The following is a 24,200-nucleotide window of genomic DNA, read 5'->3' as shown; positions in this document are numbered from 1 at the left end:
AGCGAACAAGTTCGAGCCAGAAATGCCTCGGCCTTCCACTTAATTTCTTTCTAGCTGCGCCTTCAAATTGCTTTTATTGCAAGAAAACCAAAGAGAACAAGCATCGATTTACAAGTACATCTTTAGAGAGCGTTGGACCACAGCCTTTAACAAATTCAAGGACGAACGAAACTTGCACGCTAAATACAGAAGTTTGTTAATATTATAATTACACTTTGTTAATTGGCAACACGAGTATGCAGTGTAAGTGGCTGAATTGTATTTCTTTTTTCAAAAGGGTGTGCTAGTCGAGGAGCCACATCTGTCTGCATGTTCGTTTGTTCATCTGTCTGAAGGCAAACATTTCGAAAAGTACAAAACTTGGTATTCAAATTCCCCGAAGGGGAAGTTTGAACAAGTTTTCGATGCACCCCCCCCCCCCCCCCCCCCCCCCACCCCACTCGCCCCTCTTCCCATCGCTTGGCATTATGCTTGGAATTTTTGCAATTATATCCGGTTAGTGGTTATGTGTCCTCATGTCAACTTTGTCAACACATTGTGATTTTTCAACCCAAAAGCAAGTTTTATAGCCATAATTGTAGTCCCTGTCCATGCTTGGGCTCCACTCTGAACGGAACACATAGACACAATCCCGATTGAAATTGTAGATGGTGCAGATTCTTTGCTTTATTATTTGAATTTCATTATTTTCTAATTTGTCTCCTTTTTGGCGATGTGGCTGAAGGGTATTTATGAGTTGGGCTCGACTCGACTCCAGCATTCCATTATTGTTGTTAATTACATTTTACGCAGCTCTGCCCTTCTGTAACACATTCCGATATTCAGTATTCCCCTCTCCTTAGGTAAGCAGTGTAACCAACTAATTGCAATTTTGAAAGTAAATTATTTAATTAATTTACTTATAGTTTTTGGGCAGCCCGCTGCACTTCAGGAAATCACAAATCGTGTACGCTTTTGTTAGTAAATATATTCTTTATTTTTCTCTTCAGTTTTAAAACACACACGTCTGTATATATGTTGAGTTAGGATCATCTTACTAATAAACTAAGTATATTTATATTATGTTTCATAATTTGTTTTCAATTATATTTTGATGTGCTTGAACATAAACAAAACTATGCATTTAATTTTTGCCTGCATGTTTAAAAATAATTATCGAACCGAATACGCATTTTCCAATTGGCCATCGAATTAATCGGTTTTCAAGGAGAGTGAAGTAGAGCTAGAGAAGTGATGTTGGCCCCAGCCGATTGATCGATTGGCTGTCGATTGCGATTAGATATGTCGGCTATGTTTTAGTCACACCTATTAGTCCGCCACCTATTAATATATACAATTGCATACACGTACTTATATGTATGTATGTAATAGAAATTGTGCTTGTACGAGTACTGCTAGCTATTTAGTAGTAATACTTTGTTTTATCGAAACCCGTGAACTGCTCACTTCGATTCGACGAGTCAAATTACATTTTGAGAGTATTGCGTTCGTGCTTTTTGCTCTGAAGACTTTTTGGCGTGTTGTTCAGTGGATGCTTGTCTGAATAATATTCCGACATCTCCCTAGGCATATGACATCTGCATATATACATTAGTAACTACCAAAAATGGTACTCTTAAAGGCAATATTTGAGGCAAGCATAAACAAAATGAATCTTAAAGTCTTAGCCATCTCCGAAAAGTTGCTAGAAAATCTTGAATTCTATAAGGAATATATAAGTATATGCATATATTCTACATATCAATGAACTGTAATTGAAACCCAATCAGCATCTACTTTTTTCTACTTGACTGATTTTGTTTTCGATAAGAAGAGTACATGAAAATTATTATTTGTTTGCTTTCTTCATACATAGTTTAATAAATTATTTCTATATATTTAAACTATACGCTTTTTTTATTTGTGTAAAAGTTGCGACATAAAAAAATGATACAATTATTTATTAATTTTTTTTTATATATTATTGGCACTTGTGTTATGATTGTAGAAGCAAATGTTACACCCTTTCTGGACAATAAGGGGGAATTTTTACGAAACCCAGTATTGCATGCAAAAAAAATGCATACTGTACTGTTTCTAAAAACAAATCGTCGCCCATTTAATATTGAATTTCGAATATAATCATTTTCTATTAAAACATTTAAGAACAGCATTTTGCACTGCTTGGGTCACAAACATCCCTTCGGATGGTATTAAAAATTCCCCATTATTATCACACAGTTTAGTTTTCCAATATAGTAGAGCTACCTACGAGCATGAATATCATTCAGTTAAGAACTAATTACCCTTGCAAAAAACTAAGTTGCGCTAGTATTTTTTGTTTTTTAGTTTAGTCAAAAATTACATATAAAAAAAATAGAGTTTGACTTAAAAAATTGGTCCAAGAACATTACTGCCCCGTTTACCATTTGCGCTGAGGCAGTTGGGCCGATGTCTCCTTCTGCTCGCTGTGGTACACACTTCGAAGTGTCTCGACGTATTCGCTTTGAGTTTGAGCTAGAATGCGGTCTCCCGGCTGGGCAGCTGGCGGCAGTGGTTGGAAGGTAGTCTGGAAAGTCGGGAAGAATGTTTTCTATTTTAAATAGGGATTTTTTTTGATTTTTCTTGTCCAGAGAAAGGGTTTTCTGAGAAAACTGTACAGCTTTCAACTGCAAATTCGAATAACCACGGGAGCTATAACCCAAAAAACTCAAATCTTAAAACCAAAGTATATGACGGATTTATTCAAAATCGAAGCTATCTCGTTTGTAACCAGTCTGGTGGTTATTGCTTTTGAAATGTGAGAGAGCATTGCGTTCATACGTGCAGACAGACATACAGTCTGTCGAACAAAGACTCAGTTATGTGCAAGGACGGGTGTTTCGGATTAGATCATCATATGCATGCACCTGTGGCCCTTTAAATTTTTGAGGCTTACCTTCTTACCTACCTATTTTAAGGTTCATTCAGGAAAGGCACTCTTTACATACCAGACCAAAAACAGCAAAACCTATGTATATGACGGATTTGTTCAAAATCGAAGCTATCTCGTTTATACCAGTCTAGTGGTTATTGCTTTTGAAATGTGAGAGAGTATTGCGTTCATACGTGCAGACGGACATACAGACGGGTGTTTCGGATTAGATCATCATATGTATGCACCTGTGGCCCTTTAACATGTTGGGGTTTACCTTCTAAAGACTAGCTTAAGGTTAATTTAGGGAAGGCACTCTTTACATACCAGACGCGAGCGACGCGACGTGCCCGGTGTACCCTCTGGCGATGAAATCTCGTCTGGTGCTGTCCAATGTTCGGTGAATTCGCTGGCCGAGCGTGCCAGCGATGGATGACTGATCGATCGATGGAAGGAGCGACGATCCTCATCATCGTAGTACTGCATGCGATAATAGGAGCTGGCATCGGAGACATTATCCAGATGATCGGGTCGTCCGAAATCAACAGTCACCTCGGACATTGAGCGGAAATCGTTGTCTCCGGTTTGATATGAAGTGCGTGAGGATCGACGCGATCGTTGCATGTTGAAGGGACCACCGACATGCAACGGCAAGGACGGATCATTGCGTATGGTGCGAACACTGGATCCACCATCGCTGTCGTACTCATAGAGGGTAGGCAGAGAGCTGCGACGCGAACGTGTATCCCATGGTTGCGTCTTCTTGCCGCGTTTCGGTTGACGCATCTCAACATCCGGATCCTCGTCCTGGGGAGGTGCCAAGATGCGTATGATTACGTCCCAGGTCTGGGGCTCGAACATGCGCTCATAGCGTGTATCCTGGCGAATACGTTCAAAGTCTTCACGCACTACCGCCTCCGTCAGCATTGTACGCAAAGATGACTCGGTCGTTATGATTTCCTTCCACTTGGCACGGTCATCGTAGCTAATGTTGTGCACCGAGCTGGCATCGTCCACCTCCGAAAGTGGTTCGGGCTCCTCCAAGATGCGTATGAGGACATCCCAGTTGGGCACGGCCTTATCCTCGGGCGGCACTTCAATCGGCTTCATGTTGCCCACCAGCTCGGGGCTGGTCAGCTTCTGCTTATTGTCATGGATCTGTGCCGGCGGCTCTGTGGGCGGCAAATTCAATTCAGTGCGCTCCATCTTGGGTGTGAGTGTCAGACCCGAAGCGCTCGAAATATCTGAGAAGTTCTCCCACTGCTGTTGCTCGCGCTCGCTCGGATAGTTGCGAACCTTCACATCGAACGTGGGATCGACAATGGGCGGTGGTGGAGGTGGCAACAATTTCGGTTTAGTCTTGTATTCTGTGACGCGGCGCTTATGGCTCTCAATGTCTTCGATGGTCTTCTTCTCGGTGATGGTGCGCAAGTAGATGTCGTCCACAGTATGCGAAGTAACCTGCGGTGGCTTAGCCACAATGGGCGGCTCCACGGGCACATATTCATCCTCATAGTAGTGCATGGTGTCGATCTCCCGAGTGGTGTGAATATCTGGTGCTTCTGAAGACAAATCTGTTATCTCACTGGGCGCTGGACCATCAGTATAGTCGGACCAGGTCTCAGGACGGCCATCGACCACTTCGTGATGAGTACGCGTGTAGACAGAGAATTTGGGCTCCGGCGGGGGTGGTGCTGCCACCACGGTGCCCAATTGTGGTGCCGGATGTAGCTCGGGAACGTACGTGAATTGCGTTTGTATCGTCTCGACTTGTGCTGGCAGTGAGTCCATGGTCATGATACTCTCCCGATCCTCATAGGCCTCCATGATGGTGGAGAGGTTATTGCGATCGGGCCGAACCGTGGCCACACTCTCCGTATCCGAAGTAACAGGCGAGGGTATGGGTGGCGGTGATTTCTTGACGCGTACCTGCACATCGAACTTGGGCGATGGTGCCGCCTCCTTGATGGGCATGGCGTGACGCGTGACGGCGGTGACAACCGCATTGGCAGCTGGAATTTCCTGGGCGGGCGCATAATGATCGCTGTAGATGCTGGAAGTTTCCTGAACAAAGGCGCGATTCTCAAAGCTTCCCGCCGAGCTAAATGGCAGTGATCTGATCGAAGTGAGAGCGAGAAGGCGATAAGGAAAGAGTAAGAGAAGAGCACTTTTAACCTACCTTGTGTCAATCTCTTCGATTTCGGAGTGGGATTCGCTGGGATAGTCGGATGGTATGAGGGCTCCCTCGCTGCCCGATGAACTGTAGACCGCCTGGAGTGCTGCATGAGCACGTGGAATCTTTACGCCCTCGAAGGCACTTATGTTGCCCACACTGCTGCCGCTCAGCTTAGTGATTTCAGAGCCGCTGCCCATGGACATGGGCAAGCGCCGTACCACAGGAATGGGACGACTGCGCAGGCAGTAGTAGGAGACGGCCAGACCGAGCAACAGGAGCGTGAGGAACATAATGGCGCAAATGATCATAAGAATTTGAATTCCCTTCAGTGGTGGCTGAAGCACAGCCCCCGTGGCAATCGGATTCAGGCTACAAAACGAGTGAGAGCGAGAAAGATATAGGTTGAGAGCAAGAAAGAACGAAATATATAAAGAGGACAAAATTTGCTTTAAAGAATCGATTCTTTTCTGGAACTGCCACATCGAGAAACTGTTATTAATATCGGGCCGCCGAAGGGGGTCAGTCTTTCGAAGAATAATACTTCTTCGTAGGAAATCAGTAATTAATTGAAATTCTCGATGGTAAGAATGTAGTTTGTATTCCTCTTTTGTAGGGCTACAAACTCCAACTTTCTTCTTCACGAAAAATGGCGAATGTTTGGATCTTCTTTTCTGGATCATATTTTTACAATTGTGGTCTCAAAGTTGTATTCTTTTTTTGACTTCCTTTTTGCATCGAGATGAATATCATGCGTATTAGTTGAACACTCACTTAACTAACTAAATGGATGACTTACATGGGGGCTGGCAGTGCAGGGGGGAGCGAAGGTACCGGCGGTGGATAACGGCACACAATCGTGATGATCTCATCGCCATCCATTTCCAAATTGGCATGGAAGCGTACGATGATGTTGTTGGTGAACACACGCGTGGGATTCTGCAAAGGGAATGTATTTAGATGTGTGATCAGACATTAATCAAATAAGATATAGTACTATACTTGTATATGGCAAGTGAGTAACCAACCTGAATGGTGCCACAACCCTTGAGGGGCAATTCCAAGCGATAGCTCAAAGCGCCCTTCCCGCTCACACGACAGGCGCTGCTACGATCGTAATCGGCCTGAACGATGCCATGGAACGGATCATTGAATTTGAGATCAACCTGTGAAGCAGACGGGGGTTATTCGATTTCGGTTTTCTGGTTTCTTTTCCAATTCTGGATACGCACTTGCATTGAACCAGCGGCACAGTTCAGCGCAGCTTTGGTGCGATTTAGGAATATCAATGGGCTGATGTCGTCCAGCTTGGTTACCTGCAAAGAAAATGGCCATTAACATTATTATTTTCCTTATAGTAGCTAAGAGGCGACTATGAACTTCAACTAAATCACGACCAGGTGGCGAGATGCTCCCCAATTACTTGGCTGTGGGCGTGGGAAGAGCCAGCCGCAAAATCATAACTTATTAGCATATTATATAAGCTACTAGTGTGTCTGCACTTCCGTGACTTTGGCTTTGCACATGAATGCATACTCATTAATACATAATATCTTGGGCCCGGGAAAATCTCAAGCTTTGTTTTCTTATTGTTTTGCACTCTCCGTTGAGAGCTTGGGCTGTAGGGCAGAAAAGATAAAGCAAACAAAATTGCGTGCATGCAGCTTTTTATGCTTTTAATATAAAGTTATAGTGGACATTGCGACCTACTTGTATATATACCTATGTATACCTACTATAAGTATTAAATTGTAAGCTCAACTCTAAGGAATGTTCGTTGGAGAACATAACTTTTTAGCTCTTTGCCTTTCAAGACTCAAGATTCAATTCAAGAACAATTGTTTAATGTGCTGTCCTGTTTAAATTTTACATTTTTATTAATTTAAATCACTTGCAGGCATACCATTAAGAAATATGTTTTTATTTTTTTGTTTTATACATTTTTGAAAAGCCTTTAAATACTTAAAGTGCTTTACAGATTGTTGCAATCGTTTTGAAGGGCAAGTCCTTAACAAACAGTGTAATTTTAATAATTAGTAAGAGTTGGGTCACAAAGTAGCCTTAAAAATCATTTAGTTTGCAAAATAAAGTAAGTTCTCTAAAGTAAGAAAACGAGGATTTAGCAAAAATATTAGGAAATAAAACAGATTTGAGAAAACCGGATGTACGGTAGTTGAAAAAAAAGTGGTACACAGAATTTTTTTTCATTCAATTTTTAAAATTGACACTAAAGATGAGTTGAAACTGTTATTAATAGAGATATCTCTATGCTGTACCCACGACTTTAAGAAAACAGGGTGTACAGTAGTTGAGAAAAATAAATACTATATTATACGGAGTTTTTATTTTTATTTCATTCTATTTTCAAAGTTGACAATACTTGTAAGGGGAAGTTGAAACTGTTCTTAATAGAGACATCTCTACGCTCTACCCACAATCTAGCCTAAGATCAAATGGGAGCTAATGGCTTATTATGATGGAAATAATGTTTTCCTTGAATCTATATCTATGAAATGCACTGTTTTTAGCTTACTTTGCCATCCAGCGTCGCTTCCTCGGGCAGCCCATTTGTCGTATAATTTCCGCTATCTCCGTGTTGCACATAATTCGATTGAGTCGCTCCAAAATCGGCACAGATAACGAGCAATAGCCCGATCAGTGTGTGGCGCCAATTATGGCGGATTCGCTGCATTATGTCGTTTATTTAAATGACCAGCCGAATGGGGGGGGGAAGCTGCAAAGGAGACGGAAAACAAGACACACTTTCAGTTCAAGCGCTGCCCATAGTCGTATGCACGTGTATATAATTCCATAGCTCTAAATAGATCAAATGCTGCAGTGCAATGCAGGTATTATATTGCTCGATATATTGAATTAGTCGTGACTCAGGCAATGTTGCAGCTGCTACTCTGGCTGTTGCATTCTCTTGTTGCTTGTCTTGTGGTACGATCGTTGGATTGTTGCAGCTGCGCGATCCGTTCAATTTCTGTTCATTTTTCTTTTTTAATGCCTGCCCAAGCCAAGTTTGAATAGGTTCGGCAAAATGAGGTTACGACTTTGCGATTTATCGGCTTGCCTTTGACGTGTGGCCCGCAGCTGTGGCCAACAACAACAAAAACAATGAGAACAACAACAACAACAACCACATTATCGACAGCAAACAGCCAACAGCATCTGGGCTAGACAACAACAATTTTTTTATTTTTATTTTTTTTATTTTTATTTTATTTTTTTTTTGAGTTTTATTAGCCACAAGCCGAGTCAGCCAAGAGTGAGAGACAAAGATTCAAGTGCTGATCATTCAGAAATTGTAAGCTACACTCGTACGAGTGAATCGGTACACTGGTAAACCATTTCTGAAGTACTATCTGGCCGGCTGCCTTTTGCCTTTTGCATTTGCAACTCTTCTATTTTTGGCCATTTCGAAACGGAAACCACTAAATCTTATCGCACACTCTCGTCAGCTCGGCACGGCTCAGCTGTCAACGACCTTCGCCCTACATACTTGTATTTTGCATTTTGTTGTTTGAATACGTAAGACGAGAAACACACACACACACACACACACACACACACACACACATATACAAACAACAACAAAACTAAATAAACGAGATACCCAAAAATAGTTTCACCTTTTAACAACCTATTTCTGTTTTGTTGCTGCGTCTTTCTGTCTTAACAGTTACAGCGGATTTTCTTCCCATTCGGGAGCCTACGAAGATTTATGATTGCATTCTTCTCCGGCACATGTGAGCGGTAAACACTTTTTCAGCCTCCATTGTTTGTAGTGACTAAATAGTTGTAATGTTAGACCTAAAATATTTTGCTTTAACATACCAAGTCTAACAGCCCGGATGGATTATCAAAACAATTATTTTTTGTATTAATCTTTTTCTTCTTCTTATCAATGATGTGATTAAGCATTGGTTTTGAGTTTGAAAATTATATGAATTCCAAGCTTTTCCAAACAAGTTAACTGTTTTTAACGCATTAACCTAAAAAAGAATATCCGAATGGCTTCAGAATTTGCAAACAGGCAAAAAAAAAACATGTATAGAAAGGTTTATTTATTAAAAACTATATTTTCCCATTACTAGCTTCAAATAAGTTTGAAAACCTCTGCGAAGAGTTTCAAATCCCTATGAACTTGTATTTTTTCATTCTAAAGCCTCGAACTTAATTTCTTAACCAAATTTTAAAGCCAGAGCAGTTTCTCTGCATTAAAATGTTAGGGCCTTCAAATTTAAAAAAACAATAACAATTTCCAAGACACAAAAAATTGCTCATGAACTCGAATTCCAGAGACTTATTTGTTATTGTTGTTGATTTACTATAGTTTTTCACTTCAATAAAGTGTCTCTCATGGCCTATTTGTAATAGATTTATTGATTTCGCTATTTGTCTGTCCAATTGATATAAGTAGTGCTATAGTGGAAGGCATTTTTTGGATATTTAAAAGTTGTTTCTGGCAAGCTTTAGCAAAGGCATTTGTGAATTTTATTGTTTTTTTTTTTAAATGTTAAATTGTTGTGTAGCTAGAGGGAATAAATGCCATCACTTTAGCAACATAAAGGTATTTTCAAAAGAAGAAGAATTAAATCAATTGGTTTGTTCACTGGCTTAAATAACGCCAAAGCAAAAACCAATTTGAAATGCTAAATGAAAACAAAACTAATAAAATGCATTTCTTCAATCATTCGTTTCCCCACATCGGTCTCAATATCAAGTCAACTCAGAACTTTTCTAAACTACGCAAAAGCATTTCTGCTTGTTTCACATACCTGTTAAAATCATTGAAACATTTTCAATAATTTGGCAAAAATAATGAATGTATTAGGTGCAATCCATCTAACAAATCAAAAATTGCTTCATGTTCTTGCGGCTTGTAAGTAAAGAACAGAAAACAGAAAAAAAAAAACGAAACGAAACGTAACAGATTATGTTCAAAGTGAAAATAAATGGTCAGATATTTTTCTTGTTCGCTTCTAGTACGTGGTTGTGTATTAAAGTTGTCGCAGCTGCTGGTCCATTAAGACCAAAACGATGACTGGCAATCGCAAACAGTGGACAGTGGACGGAATGGACAGAATGGACAGAGTGCCTGAAAGGCTGAACGACTGAACGACTGAAAGACTGTAAAAGTCAGAGACAGATGTGTACTCGTACATGGGTGTATTGCATAAAGTCAATATGTCATACGCAATCGGAAAGATTTCTTAAAAGAGCATGGGCCCACACAAACACAAACACGGCTGTTGTTTGTGTGAGTGTGTCTGTGTGTATGCAGATCGATAGCACTATAAGCACGTAACGCCTAACAACTACACCTACGATAATTTTGCCATATTTGTCAGTCACTCGCCTTGAACGTAGACTGCAATGCGAAAACAAAGCAAAGCAGAGCCAAGCTAAAGCAAAGCAGCCTCAGACATCGGTTTGGTTTGTTTGTGGCTTAAAATTCTACTTGATTTCAGTTTACCATTTTTTCTTTTTTTTCCGTTTTTTTTTTTGTGGCCCAAACAAGTTTTCAACACACACATTCGCGCAAATATGCAGAGAGATACTGCCAGCAATGCATACGTAGGAGAGCCACTTGAACCGTGAACGAGACAAGGTAAGGCAATAAAGGTCTTGCCATTAATGCAAAAACTTTTTTCCTCAGCTCGTATTTTCGTGAAATTATTGGTGGTAAGTAGCTCGAAAAGAAAGGTGGCAGGAACGTAAGCAGACGAACTTTCAACACGTCTATTATTAGTTGTGTTTATACGCAGTTCGAATCAAATCGTGAGCTCCACCATCCACATTGCGTATTCTATGGACAGACTGAAGCTAATTACGACATGTTCGCTTCAATCTGGACGATTCTAAACGCGATATGAAAATGAGTTGAAAATAATGTCACTCATCAACTTTGTTTTTTCGTTTTATCTACCATAGTTGCCTTAATTGCTTGAAGTTTTGTGAGGGTTTGCTCGAAAACTGGCGTAGCCATCAAAAGAGTGAAAAGCTAGAAAGTAAGGATATTGGAACTGGAAACTCTACAAAAATTATCTCTTAGTAAGGGGATAAAAGATAATAAATTACTTTCAAGTCCTATTCAAGCTCCTAATCATGAATTAGATGTAATTGTAATTATTGTTTCTATAATTATTATTATAAAAGCATGCAATGACATCACATTTCTTCTTCACATTTCAATATTATAAGTCAAATGGAAATTGTTTGGCAATCTAGAAAAGTCATTATAAACATTCAGATATTTTAATACTCAAGGAGAGGCTTTAAATATAAACTTTGTTTAATACATAAGATTATATATAAGATTCTTAAGGAGATTGTTTACGTACAATTACTTCGTTTTAAAAGAAGACAATAAAAAACAACATTACTAGTTTCCGCTTTCTAGTATTTCAATAACTTTCAAAATGTTTTTATTAATATTACACTTTTAGGGACAAGATAAAATCGCAACTAAGAGAAATTGTAGTTCCGCCGAGCGGAAATGCCAAGTCTTTTGTTTTTGATTTAAGAAAATCAATCAAATACCAAATCCCAATGAATTAGCAAACCTTAAACAATTCCAAATTTTTGAAAAAAGAGAGCTCTAAATAAATCTGCTACTTAAGTATTCTGCACGGAAGAATTTAAATCCACTAACAAAGTTCCATCCTCTTCCTACATTAGCTCGCCCTTCAAATTCGACTTGGACTATTGCCTTTATAAATCTACAATACTTAGTATTGGCGAATTCAGTTCAGACAGAACTGTTGATAAAGTCAGGACATAGGAACAGATACTACAGGAGCTAGAGCCAGAGCTGCAGTTGAAGAAGCAGTTACTCTGATATTGTTTGGCTCAAGGCTACAGGAGGCTGACGTAAGCGGAGTCTCCACACACTCGACCGAATCGTGTATACGACAACAACAACAAAACACCGTTAAGAAGCTTATGTAGATACCGCAGAGTCTTAGGAACAGGGAATAAACATTTTACCAAACTAGACAGCCTTCATGTAGTTCAAAGAACTCGCAAAATTCTCTCCAGCATCTAAGGCAATACTCGCAATACGCAGAAATGAAAAATTAATCTTGCTGTCTCGAATTTCTTAAGCCACCCACGCACATGCAAATGGTTGGCGTGCTGAGAGAATCGTGTGTATCTACATATACATATATACATATATACTTGTATAGCTCGGCTTATGTATTTCTGATCATTTTTGTGGCATTAGAGAACAAGAAAAAGGCATTAAATTGAGTTCGCAAAATACAAGTTGACAACAACAAAAAAAATACCAATTATCCAGATAGCAGCCAGCAATCGAATAAATTAGGGGCCCGTATAACTATTTTTTAGGTGCTGGTGGTGGTACGAAGCAGCCGCCCAGTCTTCGCCCAATCTGAGTCTTCGCCTCTCCAGTCCCGGAGCCAGTGTATGGTGTTCATACAACAAGGTAGACATGCACATGCAGAGCACTGGAAATTATATATATATCTATATATGTGTGTGTGTGTGTGTCTATACAGTCGTTGTTGTTGTCTGTCTGTCTGTCTGCCTGTCTGCCTGCCTGCCTGTGGCATTTGCGAGCGCGAGAAAAACTGGTATTTGACTTGTCGCTGACTCCATGCGTCTAAGCCAGATTCCCTGCCCCCCAAACACTCCCCCTTTTATCCACAACAGGCTGACCAATGCGCCGTGCTTGGTTTTAATGATTACGCGATGCGGACGCGCTTGTTGTTGTTGCTGCTGTTGCTGGCAAACTTGACGAAAAGGCGCCGCGTTCGGTTTGGTAGCGTCAAGTATGTAACGCGTATCGCTCAAGCTGGGCCCCGAGTACTACAACTAAGCTTCCTCAATGCTCGCCGTTTGCCTCATCGGCGTGTGCGTCAGCGCCTGAGATTATGACTCGCGTCGAATCAAGTCGAGTTGAGTCAAAACGTCGACTCTTCGAGCTGAGCTGACAATAAATGGCAGCAGCAGCAGCAGCAACAACACCAACAACACATCCAACAACAGCAACAACAAACAGCTTCTGTGGCGGCGTTTCGGCAACATTCCAACTGAATGATGCCCACGCATTAAGTACATAGTCCGTACTTATAAAGCCGTGTCTGTGCATACAAATGTACTCGGACTTGGCTGACAGCCATGAAAAATGGTTACATGTTGGCCCACAGCTTGCACTCTGTAGGCACAAGTACTAGTGCTTTTCAGCCCACAAGCGATCTCTGTAGCGATCACAAAAAGAAAACTATTTAGCCCTATAATAAACCAGATCTGAGAGGCCCGAACGGTTTTCTAAGATATACATATATTTGTAATTATGCATAAATCTCCATTATGGGCTAAATGGAATACAAGTAATTACTGAACCCGCCCAACAACTGCTCGATAAATATATCAAAAACACAAATTATCTTTATACTGCAAATCGAAAAATCAAATTCAGGTCAGTGACAGCCTTTTCGGCATTAATGGCTTATCATGAACTTATATACATAGTATATGCGCATTTAATAACAGAAATTTTGACTTTGCGTGTACTTTACAGATATACAACAACCAGGTTTCTAAAAAATATATAGAAGTTATAGTTATTCGAAATATCTTTTGTTTTTGAAATGACTGAATAGTTTTTAGCTGTAGCTTCAATTTTGTAAACATCTGCTTTAATAACTATAATGATAAAACAATTCTGTTGTAATTAAAGAATAAAAAACATGGTTTTCAGACCTGACTTATTATCAATGCCAGACATGTTCAGTAACAAATGGAACTTTTTAGATGATGATATACTTGGAAAAATAAAATATATTGTATTTGGTCTTGCTCTCTAAGAGTGAATGTAGAACCACAAGATAAATGCTGAGAAAAAATCTAAACATTCCCAGAATTCACAAGCCAATACTGAATGAATACTTTTTAGCAGTAGTTGCAATTTTGTAAACATCTGCTTCAATAATACAAACATATTAATAGAGCTTTGAAAAAATAAAAATTGTTGAATCTTTTTAATAAATAATGAATAAAAAAAAGGTTTTCAAACCTGACTTATTATCAATTCCAGACATTTTCAGTAACAAATGGAACTTTTTAGATGATATTGTACTTGGAAAAACAATATATTTTATTTGGTCTTGCTTTCTAAGAGTATCTGCAGAACTACAATATAAATGCTGAGAACGATTGTTAGAGTTCATTCATTCAATCCCCAAAATATTGGGAAAAGCAAATGAGTCGATGAATCGTTAAAAACAAAACATTCCCAGAATTCTCAAGCCACAACATGCCTTCTCGCGCATGTTAAAGGTTGAATAGTGTTCTGGGAACCCATTCACTTCAAAGGTGTCGCATTGTAAATAAGCTTAACTGACAATATTTCAATAGAATAACAAACATTGGCAAGGGACAAATAATGGATGATGATGATGATGGGCTAGCTTTTAACAATTACTGCAACTAGAGCAAGAAAAAGTTTCACATTTTTGCGGCTAAGACGAACAAAAAGAACAGAATCGAGATCACTTCAATGGGCAGTCAATCATAACAAAAGAGCCGCAGAACAGAAGAATGCAACTACATACATACAAACATACTATATAGATATATATATATATATATATATATCATGTTGCTGTGTGTGTGTGTCTTTCTTTATCTCTGATTGTTGAGTAGGTAGGTATGAGTAATGCTCGGTTCTTCGAATCAGATGACTTAGACATTGTTTGGTAACAGGTAGTATCTGTATATGTATCTGTCGATTCTACTAATTACTAATTAGTGTGTTTGTCATCTCCACTTATACTCCTGCACTTTCCATTGTTTTTGCACAAATTCACACAAAATATGATGCCAACATATCAAAAAAAAATAAAAATAAAAACAAAAAATACGAATTTTGTTCAGCATTATTATGTCAGCCAATGAATGCAACATCTCGATTTCACAAGCACCAGCTCCACCAACAGCAGCAGCAGCAAAAAAAAAAACACATATATGTACATACATACATACATAGGTACATATATGTAGGAATGGGTATAAAATGAAGTAAGCGTGTTTGTAAGTTAATTGTTTAACATTTAAGTTGCGTTTCAAAAACAAATAGAGAGTAAACTTTTTTCATTTTTTTTTCTCAGTTTATGGTCGTTTTTGTTGTTGTTGTTGTTGATGTTGTTTTTTGCATTATGCATTACAAATGTGTGTTATTAAGCCTTGTTTTTATTTTTCTTTAGCACTTCCACCCATAAAAAACGGCATTTCGCAATAAAGTTACGTTACTCTTTTCTATGCTCGTTTATTTTGGGCCTGCCTTAGGGGGCCTTCGTCGTTAACGTTGTTATTGTTGTTGTTATTGCCGATCGTTCTGCTATTGTTTTACTTCTTTATATACATAGATATATACACACATACTAGATGTATATTGTTTCATACACTTTGTTGTTGGCGACAGTTGTTTGTCGATTCTGTGCAAATCGTCTAACACTTGTCCGTGCCCGAACGCGCTCTATTGGATTACCTGTTCACGACTGTTTTTAGCCATTCGCCATTTGGCAGCGGCTGCCTGTACCTGGCTTGCAACTTGGCGCTTGGCTGCTTGGCTTGGCTCGCAGCTCCACAAGCTTGACGGCTCAAATGGGCCTACTGCCCAAGTCCCCCGTCCCGCTGCCTTTTGTCGTTCATTCTCCATCTCTGTCTTTCTTCGACCCTGTATCTGTTGCTAGAGCTGTGTGGCAGCGACTCGAACTAGCTCAGATTTCATCATAGCTTAGATTAGTTTACAATCTACACCTATTTATATATGTGAGGATTATCAAAACCGAAGCTATATTATCAGATGCATAGTTTTCGACATTAACAATTTGAATAATTCCTCAGTTAATTAAAACTAGTATTTTGTAATTCTATGAAGATCTTGAGCTCTGTATAAACACGTTTATATACATAAGTATGTACACTTCACAAGTTCTAAAATCGTTCGAGTATAATTTGAATTTATTATGCAGTACAGGGTACTTAAGAGTTAAGACCGCTCGACTCTAGCATTCCTTTCTTGTTTAAGTCTTGTTTTATGCGATGATATTAGCGCCGAATTCGATTCGATCGAGTCATAGTCAGGAAAGAGCTCTCATTGCGAGATTCCTGTTAGCTCGTTAAGCTATGCCAATATCTTAAATATGCAATACTAATCAAAAAATAATATATTTATGTATATATACAAAAACTAACCAATAGTTGTTGTTTTTTATCAGTTAATAAAAAAATATAAATGTACTATATTCCTTTGTTAGAATGCATTTACTAATAAAATAAATAAAAAAAACTAAATAGTTGTTTTTTATATCAGTTCATAAAATACATTTATATTTCTTAGTTAGAATGCATTTACAAAGCAAGCAATACTTTCTTTTATTTGTGTACTACTTGTACTTTTCCAAATTTCTTAATAATGTTATGAGAATTCTCGCTTTTCAATCCCCAATGTATGATGAGTAGGCCTCACATTTCACGCGAACTAGTTCGCTCCACTGAAGTAGACGGCACACCGCTACACTCTTTGCCCAGAGCACTGAGTCTGCGCGCAGTTTTTAAAAATCCATCACAAGCATACGCCGCACCGCCCCGCTCCGTACCGCGCGTTCGCTTTGCTTTTTATGCTCTCGCCCGCTCCCGATCTCTGCTCAGTGACTGAGTTTTTGGCCTCGCCGTGCTCAGCTTTGGAGTCAGCGGCGCGCAACGAAATTCGTATACTTAGCTGCTGGCACTCACTGGCTAACCCGCCCCCACCACCGCCCCCGCCCCCGCTCTCAACAAGAGCCAATGCCTGACTTACGGACTTAGCGGTGAGCAGTGAGCGACCTCACTCACGATCTCCCGCTTTTGTTGCCAAACCTGTTGCGTGTGTGTGACTGTGTGTGTGTGAGTGTGCTTGTGTTGGCTTTAACTGTTTTGCTGTCGTCGTTTTAGCCATTTGCTGTTTTTACTTTTTTATTATTATTATTTCGTTCGCAGACAGAGAGCGCTCGTGAGCGAGTGGGAGAGGTAGAGAGACTGGCGGGCACGTACAAGTAAACTCAAAATCAGCGGCTTAAGCATGAGCTCTCGCTTACAGAACCGTCTAAAATACACTCTATGTGGGCTTTTCTTGCCATAGTTTGCGCCCCACGCTTCACAAGCTTCAGCTTACATGCATTTTTGTTGCTTTGTAATTCTCACAACAATTTTCACGGTTGTAGACTCTTAGGGCGGCAACACAAGTATTCGACCTTAAATGAGTTTCAAGAAATGCGAATCACTATTCGTTAGAAAAACATATGAGTCTAAGCTGGCTATCCTATACTTATATTCAGTTGGCATGAGAATCAGATCAATAAATAAAGAACTGACAACAAACCAACAAGCATATTCTTCTTTAGAAGTTTTTAGATTATAACGAGTATTCCCCATTCTTTATATAAAATTTAAATACGAAACATTCTGCAAATCTCAAAAAAGTTGATCATTAGCTCATTATTTAATTCAACTATTTTGAAATATGGAATACATTTATAATCCAATTATAAATTATACTTTCAACGCAAATACATACGTATCTAACTACTCCGAACAAAACAATGTGTCCAATTAGTTGTAGTATTCAGCTAAACATACTTAATTCATCATCAGGAATAAAAAGTTGGGCGTTAAAAATGTATCCGATATTTTTTCTTCCATTTAACTGTTTTCATATTGCTTTTCCTAGTCCTAAGGGACATGCGCAATATTTAGAAATATACAAAGATAGCCATAGCCATTGCATTCATTCAAAGAATTTGCTTTGCTAAGTTAAGAATAAACACACAAAAATACACTTGTATTGCAAAGAGTTATATTTATATTTTATTCGTAGACCCAGTCATTGCTAACTGGAGTCCATGGAAGAAGCTTCATTTCGTGGAACCAGTGCGATATTCATCGGCATCTGATGATTTTACAGCCTAAGTGATGATGCTCAGCATCCGATGACCCTTCTTGATCATTATATGGGATTAGTTGACCGAATCGGGCAACAGAGGGTGCCAACTAGATCAGCGTAAGGCTTTTTCAACAGCCCCTTAGAAGACTAATTTAAAGGCAACCAGCTTGTTCGAGGTGCTCGATGAGTCCTCGCTGGACTCCATCAGTCTCGACCATAACGAATTGGCACTCATTGTTGGCCATAGAAGACAAGTAATTGGCAGGTATCCACGTACTTAAAATTTGAAAAAAAAAAAACTGGTTAAGATCAATAGAATCTAAAATATGTACGACTATACCTTCCCTTTATTTTTTAAGTGCAAGCTCTTCCAACAGCAAGTATGACAAATATCAATATCAAGATAAATTTGAATGGGAATGTTTTCAATAATGTGAAGCAATATTTAAAGCCCGAAACATAAAAATAAAGAAAATCTTTTTCACCAGAGAGATGTTAAATTTTTTGTAGGAAAGAAAGAAGTAATTTATGACGTCGTTTATTTTGAATAAAATGCAATATTTCAAAAACCATGCAGCCCCATTTCAGTTTAAATCAGTTGGCCTTGAGGCGGATAAATAGGAGATAAGCACGATGCTGTGTTATATTATAGACCGGGTGCAAGCCGATGTTGGTGCTGGTTTTTGTTTTCGCTAAAAGTAAGTAAGTAAGTAATTTCTACATATTTGACAAATTTGTTGTTCCGTGTTGTGTTTCATTTTTATTAGTATACAAAGATATGTACATAAGTATAGTTGGTTTGTTTACATTTTGTATATACAAGATGGATTTCTTAGCTTAACCATCATCTTAACAGCAGAAAAAAAATACATAGACTAGTGTTAAGTATTGAGATTAAAAAAAAAGTAGACTAGAGTTAGTTGAAGAGCTTTCTAAATAACCAAAGATATTGAAGATGCTGGCATTTAATATTTTGAGTTTGCTCTTTTGATGGCCATGGCCATCCAATTGCAATCAACTATCTTCCACATTAACAAGAATATTAGTTTAATGATGTGTTATGATTACATTAATCGTATTCAAAAAAAAAAAAAACAATGTAACAAAACTAAACTGACAACTTAACACTAAGATGATTATAAAAATCAAGAGTTTTGTTTGTATTCAATAAAAGCGTACGTTTAAGTTTTTGGCATTGTACATTGACGAAATAGTCTGCAGATTTTCACCAATCGTCCTCGTCTTCATTTGAAATCTCTAGGCGGAAGCTGGTCTGGAAGTCCTGCAACCTGCGACGGAAAATGCGACTCAGAGGATTGTTTCGCAGATCCACTAATGCCAAGCAATCGCTGGTAATAGCCTCGTCCGTGTCGATCTCTGCAAACAGGAATAAAGAAATGACAGTTATCGGAATAAAGGAATAAAGAAATGACAGCTATGACAGTTATCGATTTTCGATCATTTTCAAATACCCACCCAATATGGCATTATGCTGAGCATCCAATTGGGCTAGTTTGGGCAATTTAAAGACCACCTGAGGCAGAACAATGAAGCTATTGTGCGAAATATTCAGCCTTGTCAGCAAACTCAGCATCGTAAACTCGTCCGGCAGCCTCGCCAACTGATTATGTGATAGATTGAGATCTGCAAGAGGAAAATCATTTCTCTAGTATATCCACATATAGTAAATATTTCCATTTAATATACTTTACCTGTTATGGCGCTGAACTTCGACGAAAATTTGGGGGAGACCGTCTTCAGAACATTGCCACTTAGATTGCAGCTCTTGAGCTCTGTGTTGCGCATTAAGTGATAAACTGCATCTGGTATCTGCATCAGTTCACATTGGGAGAGATCTGTAAAGAGTAGCAGACACAAGTCATGGTTTTTAAAAACTCTGCTGCAACCTCATCGTCATTATCGTAGAGAGTCCGCATTCAGCGCAGACACATGCACCATTAGAAGAGTAACAATTACCTAGATCTGAACTCTCTGTCGCATTTTCACAGCGTTCAATGACTTTCACAACCAAATGAGCCATTTTCCAAATACCTCAACAATTCCCGTGAGTTGATTTTAATTTCTTATCAGCGTTGCATGAATCAGGCCCGATGAGTTAATGAAATAATTTCTAAAACCATTGAACCACTCAAAAAATTCATATCCCACTTCTTGCAGACTACACTGCGCCAGAACCGAGCACGCGTTGGCCAGAAACTAAATATAAATTAATGATTGTATTGAATCTAATATTTACACATATACATATGTATGTAGGCAAGTGTGCGTGCTTGTGTGTGTGAGTGTGTGTGTGCATGTGTGTAGTGAGCAAAAGCATTTACCATTCAGCTTGGCCGAAAATAAGCATGCGGCAAACGCATACACGCATTTGCGCTCTCTGCGATTCTCTTTAAGTATCTCTCTCTCTCTCTCTCCCGCTCTATCTTCCGCCACAGCTGTTACTCTCTGCTTTTCAGCAGTGTAGCACTGATCGACATGTATTGGCAACGTTGCCGCCAGGGCTGCCACGTGTGTATAATGTTTGATTTGAAAACATTACAGCTGCGGAATAATTTAATGTTTTGTTTTTCCCCCCTCTTTCAAATATTGATAAGACGCATTTGATGTTTTTGATGGTTGTACGCTTCAGATTCAAACTAATCTATATTCCTACGTTCATGGAAGGAAAAATTTCTGCGCCACCAACTAAAACAAATCCAAAATGCTAAACGGAAGTACATAAGTAACCACATATGTACTTTTTACTAAAAATTGATTTGCATTTGGCCTGAACAAAAAAAATTATTATTCAGTAACAGCTAAAAATTTTTTATAAAATATGTATGTCAGGCAAATACTTTGTCTTTTTCCCATTTTAAATTAAAAATGCAATCTAATCAATCATTTGAAAAATCAAGTCATACGAAGGCAATGCATCAACATTGATATTAAAGATGAGTATGTACCAAAATATTAAAAATACTTCCTAGAATAACTGTCAACTGCTGAGTCTTGCCAATGCTGCAAAGATAGAAACAAAAAGAAAACTCTCTGGCCTTCTCTGCTAATTTTTGTAAGTCAACAAATGCTGAATATAATTAACAAGCAAAAGTAGCTCGATTTTTTTTTTTTATTTAAGTGCGCAAAATTTCGACGTCTTTGATTATTTCACCATTTTCATTAATTATAAAAAATATAATAAATTAACTACGCATTATTTTGAGAAACATTGTCCTTATTTTTATAAATCCACGAAGCCATTTAGTTCGTGTTCTTGGCATTAACAGAATTACGTCGTATGTTGTTAGTATAATTAATTATCTACGCATTATTCTGAGATAGTCCCTTTATCGTTGCCCTGCTGGTTTGCAAGTGCAAAACAACAGATATGTGTAGTGTAATGAATGAGAACGAAATCACATTCTAAACTGCATGACAACTTGTAAAAGTTCAATTAAGTTGACAAGTGTTTGAAATGGTGAAGAAGAAAACATTGTTGCGAGAAAACGACAAAATTTTTGTAATTAATGTTAAAGCAATGTAAAAGTGTTTTCTGGTTGAAAAAAGTCAATAAAAATGAACGAGTGAGTTGAGCTAAAGGAAGCTAAATACATTTGACCATGGGTGGTATGAGTAATATTCATCCGCACCATTGGCCGCACCTTATTCGTGTCATGCAAGGAATTTGCAATCTAAATCTGCAGTTCTACCAAGCTCTCTTGTAAAATCGTGTATGCTGGCAGTTTGACTGCGTAAAAAATCACCTGAAGTTTCAGAACTGTGCGCCACGGGTGGTATGAGTAATATTCATACGCAACATTGGTGGCACGTTTCGATGTCATGCGAACAACAGCAACAACAATAAATCCTACATACTTACACGTGTATATGCAAAGTTGTGTGTGTATGCATGTGTGTGTGTGTGTATGAATGTGTAAATGTTTGTTATTGTGATAAACAAAAATCTACATGCATATATCTATCTATCTATGGGTGTTTTTTTTTTTTTTTTTTTTTTGAAACTTAGTGCGCAATAACTGCAATTGGCTGTTGGCCAGTTTTGTTATTCGCCAGAAAAATTAATTTAATTTTTACGACTCATTCTTGTCTGCAGTGTGCAGCATGTACACATGTCGGTACATACATACTTGTATGTAGGTACACGCATACATATACATACGAGTATATACAGATATAGTATGTATGTATACATATATTTATGTGCTTGTGTATGTGGTACATCTGTGTAAATAGATTTACGGTTTGGGAAATCATATGATTCAATGAAAGTGCATGTTTTTCGCATGTCAGTCTATTTGCTTGTTTGTTGGTTTGTTGCATTGTTTGTTTTGAATTTGGTAGTTGCTTGTACATACGAGTAGTTGCCAAAAAGTATGCTTTGCTATTTCACAACTCCACTTATGGAATTGAGACCGAAACCGAAACCGAAACTGCTCATACACACAAGTACACTATGCACATATACATATGTATGTATGTATGTATGTATGCATGTGTGTGCATGTGGGCATAAATATTTGACCAGCAATGCAAGTAGCACGTACACGTACATATGTAGAAACAATATTTTGCCAAATAACAAACAGGCAGTCAATCTGGTGGCAGTGCTTACCCAGCATTCTGTTCTCCTTGGCATCTTCGCAACGACGTACCACACGAATAACCCCGCGACCTGCTATCGGAGGGAATGTGACTATACCGCCAATGCGTGCAATATGTGGTGGGATGCGTGGATCGTCTACACCTTCGTCTGGACTCTCTGTGGCACCATCAACTGCTGGGCCAGGACTGCCGCTTGTGTTTGTGTTATCAGCATTGGGTTCGTTGCCATTTGAATTTTCATCGCCTGCTCCGTTGCCGCCATTGTTGGCAATGTTTGTGATATCGTTGCCAAAGGGCCGCATCTTTCATGCACTTCTTTATCTATTAGTCTCAATAAAAATGCAGCAGCAACAAAAAAGGTGTTTTTGTTTAAAAAAAAAAAATACGGGATAAGCACCAACAATTCAAAACTATTTTTGGTTTCTCAATTGATTCTCTTTTCCTTTTTGATTATAATTTTCTTTTGTTGCACCTTTTTAAAAACAACTTTCTACTGCGATCGCTACGAAACCTATTGATATTCAACCGATTCAAAATTTTCCGCTAAACCGAACCGTACGTGTATCTCTTGCGCTTTGAAATATTGAAAAGTCTTTTTACTTTCTGTTTTTATAGCACGGAAGAAGAAAGAAAACTGCGCATAACAAAGCAAATGAAAAATAAAATGGCAACAAAAATAAAAAAAATGCAAAATCAAAAACACGCAAATTGAATTTTTAATGCAAACCGCTTAATTAATACACTTTCCTCCTGAAAAATATAAATTAAATTAATGTTTTAAACAACGATTGGGGTTGCAACTGGCAAAAATATATTCATTTGGCAACAACTATCCCACCAGATAGGGATAGTTCTTCAAAATGTGTATTAAATATTAATAAACTGAAGTAGTTATTTAGCATTTATTGTTCTATAATCTATAATTTAGATGTTTAGAAGAAAAACTTAAAATATATAAGTATTACATTACTCGTATAATGAAAGCATTGCATATATATTTACAAAAAAAACTACCATATTATTACCTAAGTTAACTCTCGGCTTTCTCACCTTCAATTGTACTGTTAAATTCTCTGAACAATTTTTAAATCTTTTTCTGTTACAGCTTAGAAGGTCAAGGCCCAGGGAAGGACGAACGCAATCGGATGAGACCTAAGATATCATCAGCGGCTGTTTAATTCATCGATCAAATTATGGGGTACACCTACGATGTGTGTGTTACATCCCATGCGGTCAATTCATGATACTTCTGGCTTGCATTGCCATAATGCGAAATAGTCTTGTTGTCTTGCTAAGAGCAATACCCTCTGTTATAAACAGCCTCACGCTCTTGGCTCGCACCGCCAGTATTCCGACAACGCAAAAGTGTAAAAGTTCAGCGCGGCGCAAGAGCGTGAGGCTGAGGCTCAGTCTGAGAGCGAGAATTTTCACTCGTCTCGCTCGGAAAATTGTACAATATTGATACAACAGTCTTTTTTACGCATCTGCCATTTGGTTCCGGAACTCATATGTATGTACGTAAGCCAAGCGTATATGTATTCATGAGTATCTCT

The 24,200-nt window shown here is 38.5% G+C and overlaps 2 protein-coding genes across 4 annotated transcripts; both read right to left on the bottom strand.

The window, feature by feature from the left end:
- Positions 1-1,844: 1,844 nt before the first annotated feature.
- LOC115627796 lies at positions 1,845-15,590 on the bottom strand. 2 transcript variants are annotated; one of them, XM_030523623.1, is made up of 8 exons: positions 15,483-15,590; positions 7,600-7,800; positions 6,299-6,382; positions 6,095-6,232; positions 5,866-6,005; positions 5,073-5,438; positions 3,221-5,009; positions 1,845-2,548 (listed from the first exon to the last, which is right to left on the bottom strand). In XM_030523623.1, exons 2-8 carry the CDS (start codon positions 7,756-7,758, stop codon positions 2,402-2,404), a joined length of 2,823 nt encoding a protein of 940 aa, XP_030379483.1. In that variant the 5' UTR covers positions 7,759-7,800; positions 15,483-15,590; the 3' UTR covers positions 1,845-2,401. The 2 variants fall into 2 exon arrangements, with proteins under 2 accessions (XP_030379483.1, XP_030379484.1); XM_030523624.1 differs by having other exon boundaries at positions 15,504-15,583.
- Positions 15,591-18,764: 3,174 nt separating this feature from the next.
- On the bottom strand, positions 18,765-22,949 carry LOC115627878 (leucine-rich repeat-containing protein 20). Of its 2 annotated transcripts, none has more exons than XM_030523761.1 (4): positions 22,658-22,949; positions 19,737-19,880; positions 19,501-19,668; positions 18,765-19,401 (listed from the first exon to the last, which is right to left on the bottom strand). In XM_030523761.1, the coding sequence occupies exons 1-4, from the start codon at positions 22,947-22,949 to the stop codon at positions 19,250-19,252; spliced, it is 756 nt and encodes a 251-aa protein (XP_030379621.1). In that variant the 3' UTR covers positions 18,765-19,249. The 2 variants fall into 2 exon arrangements, with proteins under 2 accessions (XP_030379621.1, XP_030379622.1); XM_030523762.1 differs by lacking the exon at positions 22,658-22,949 and adding an exon at positions 20,002-20,147 and having other exon boundaries at positions 19,250-19,401.
- Between the last annotated feature and the right edge of the window lie 1,251 nt (positions 22,950-24,200).

The sequence above is a fragment of the Scaptodrosophila lebanonensis genome, unplaced genomic scaffold (genome assembly GCF_003285725.1).
Source record: "Scaptodrosophila lebanonensis strain 11010-0011.00,11010-0021.00 unplaced genomic scaffold, SlebRS2 tig00000098-arrow-pilon, whole genome shotgun sequence".
Taxonomy (NCBI): Eukaryota; Metazoa; Arthropoda; class Insecta; order Diptera; family Drosophilidae; genus Scaptodrosophila; species Scaptodrosophila lebanonensis.
This window is presented reverse-complemented; position numbering and strand designations above follow the sequence as displayed.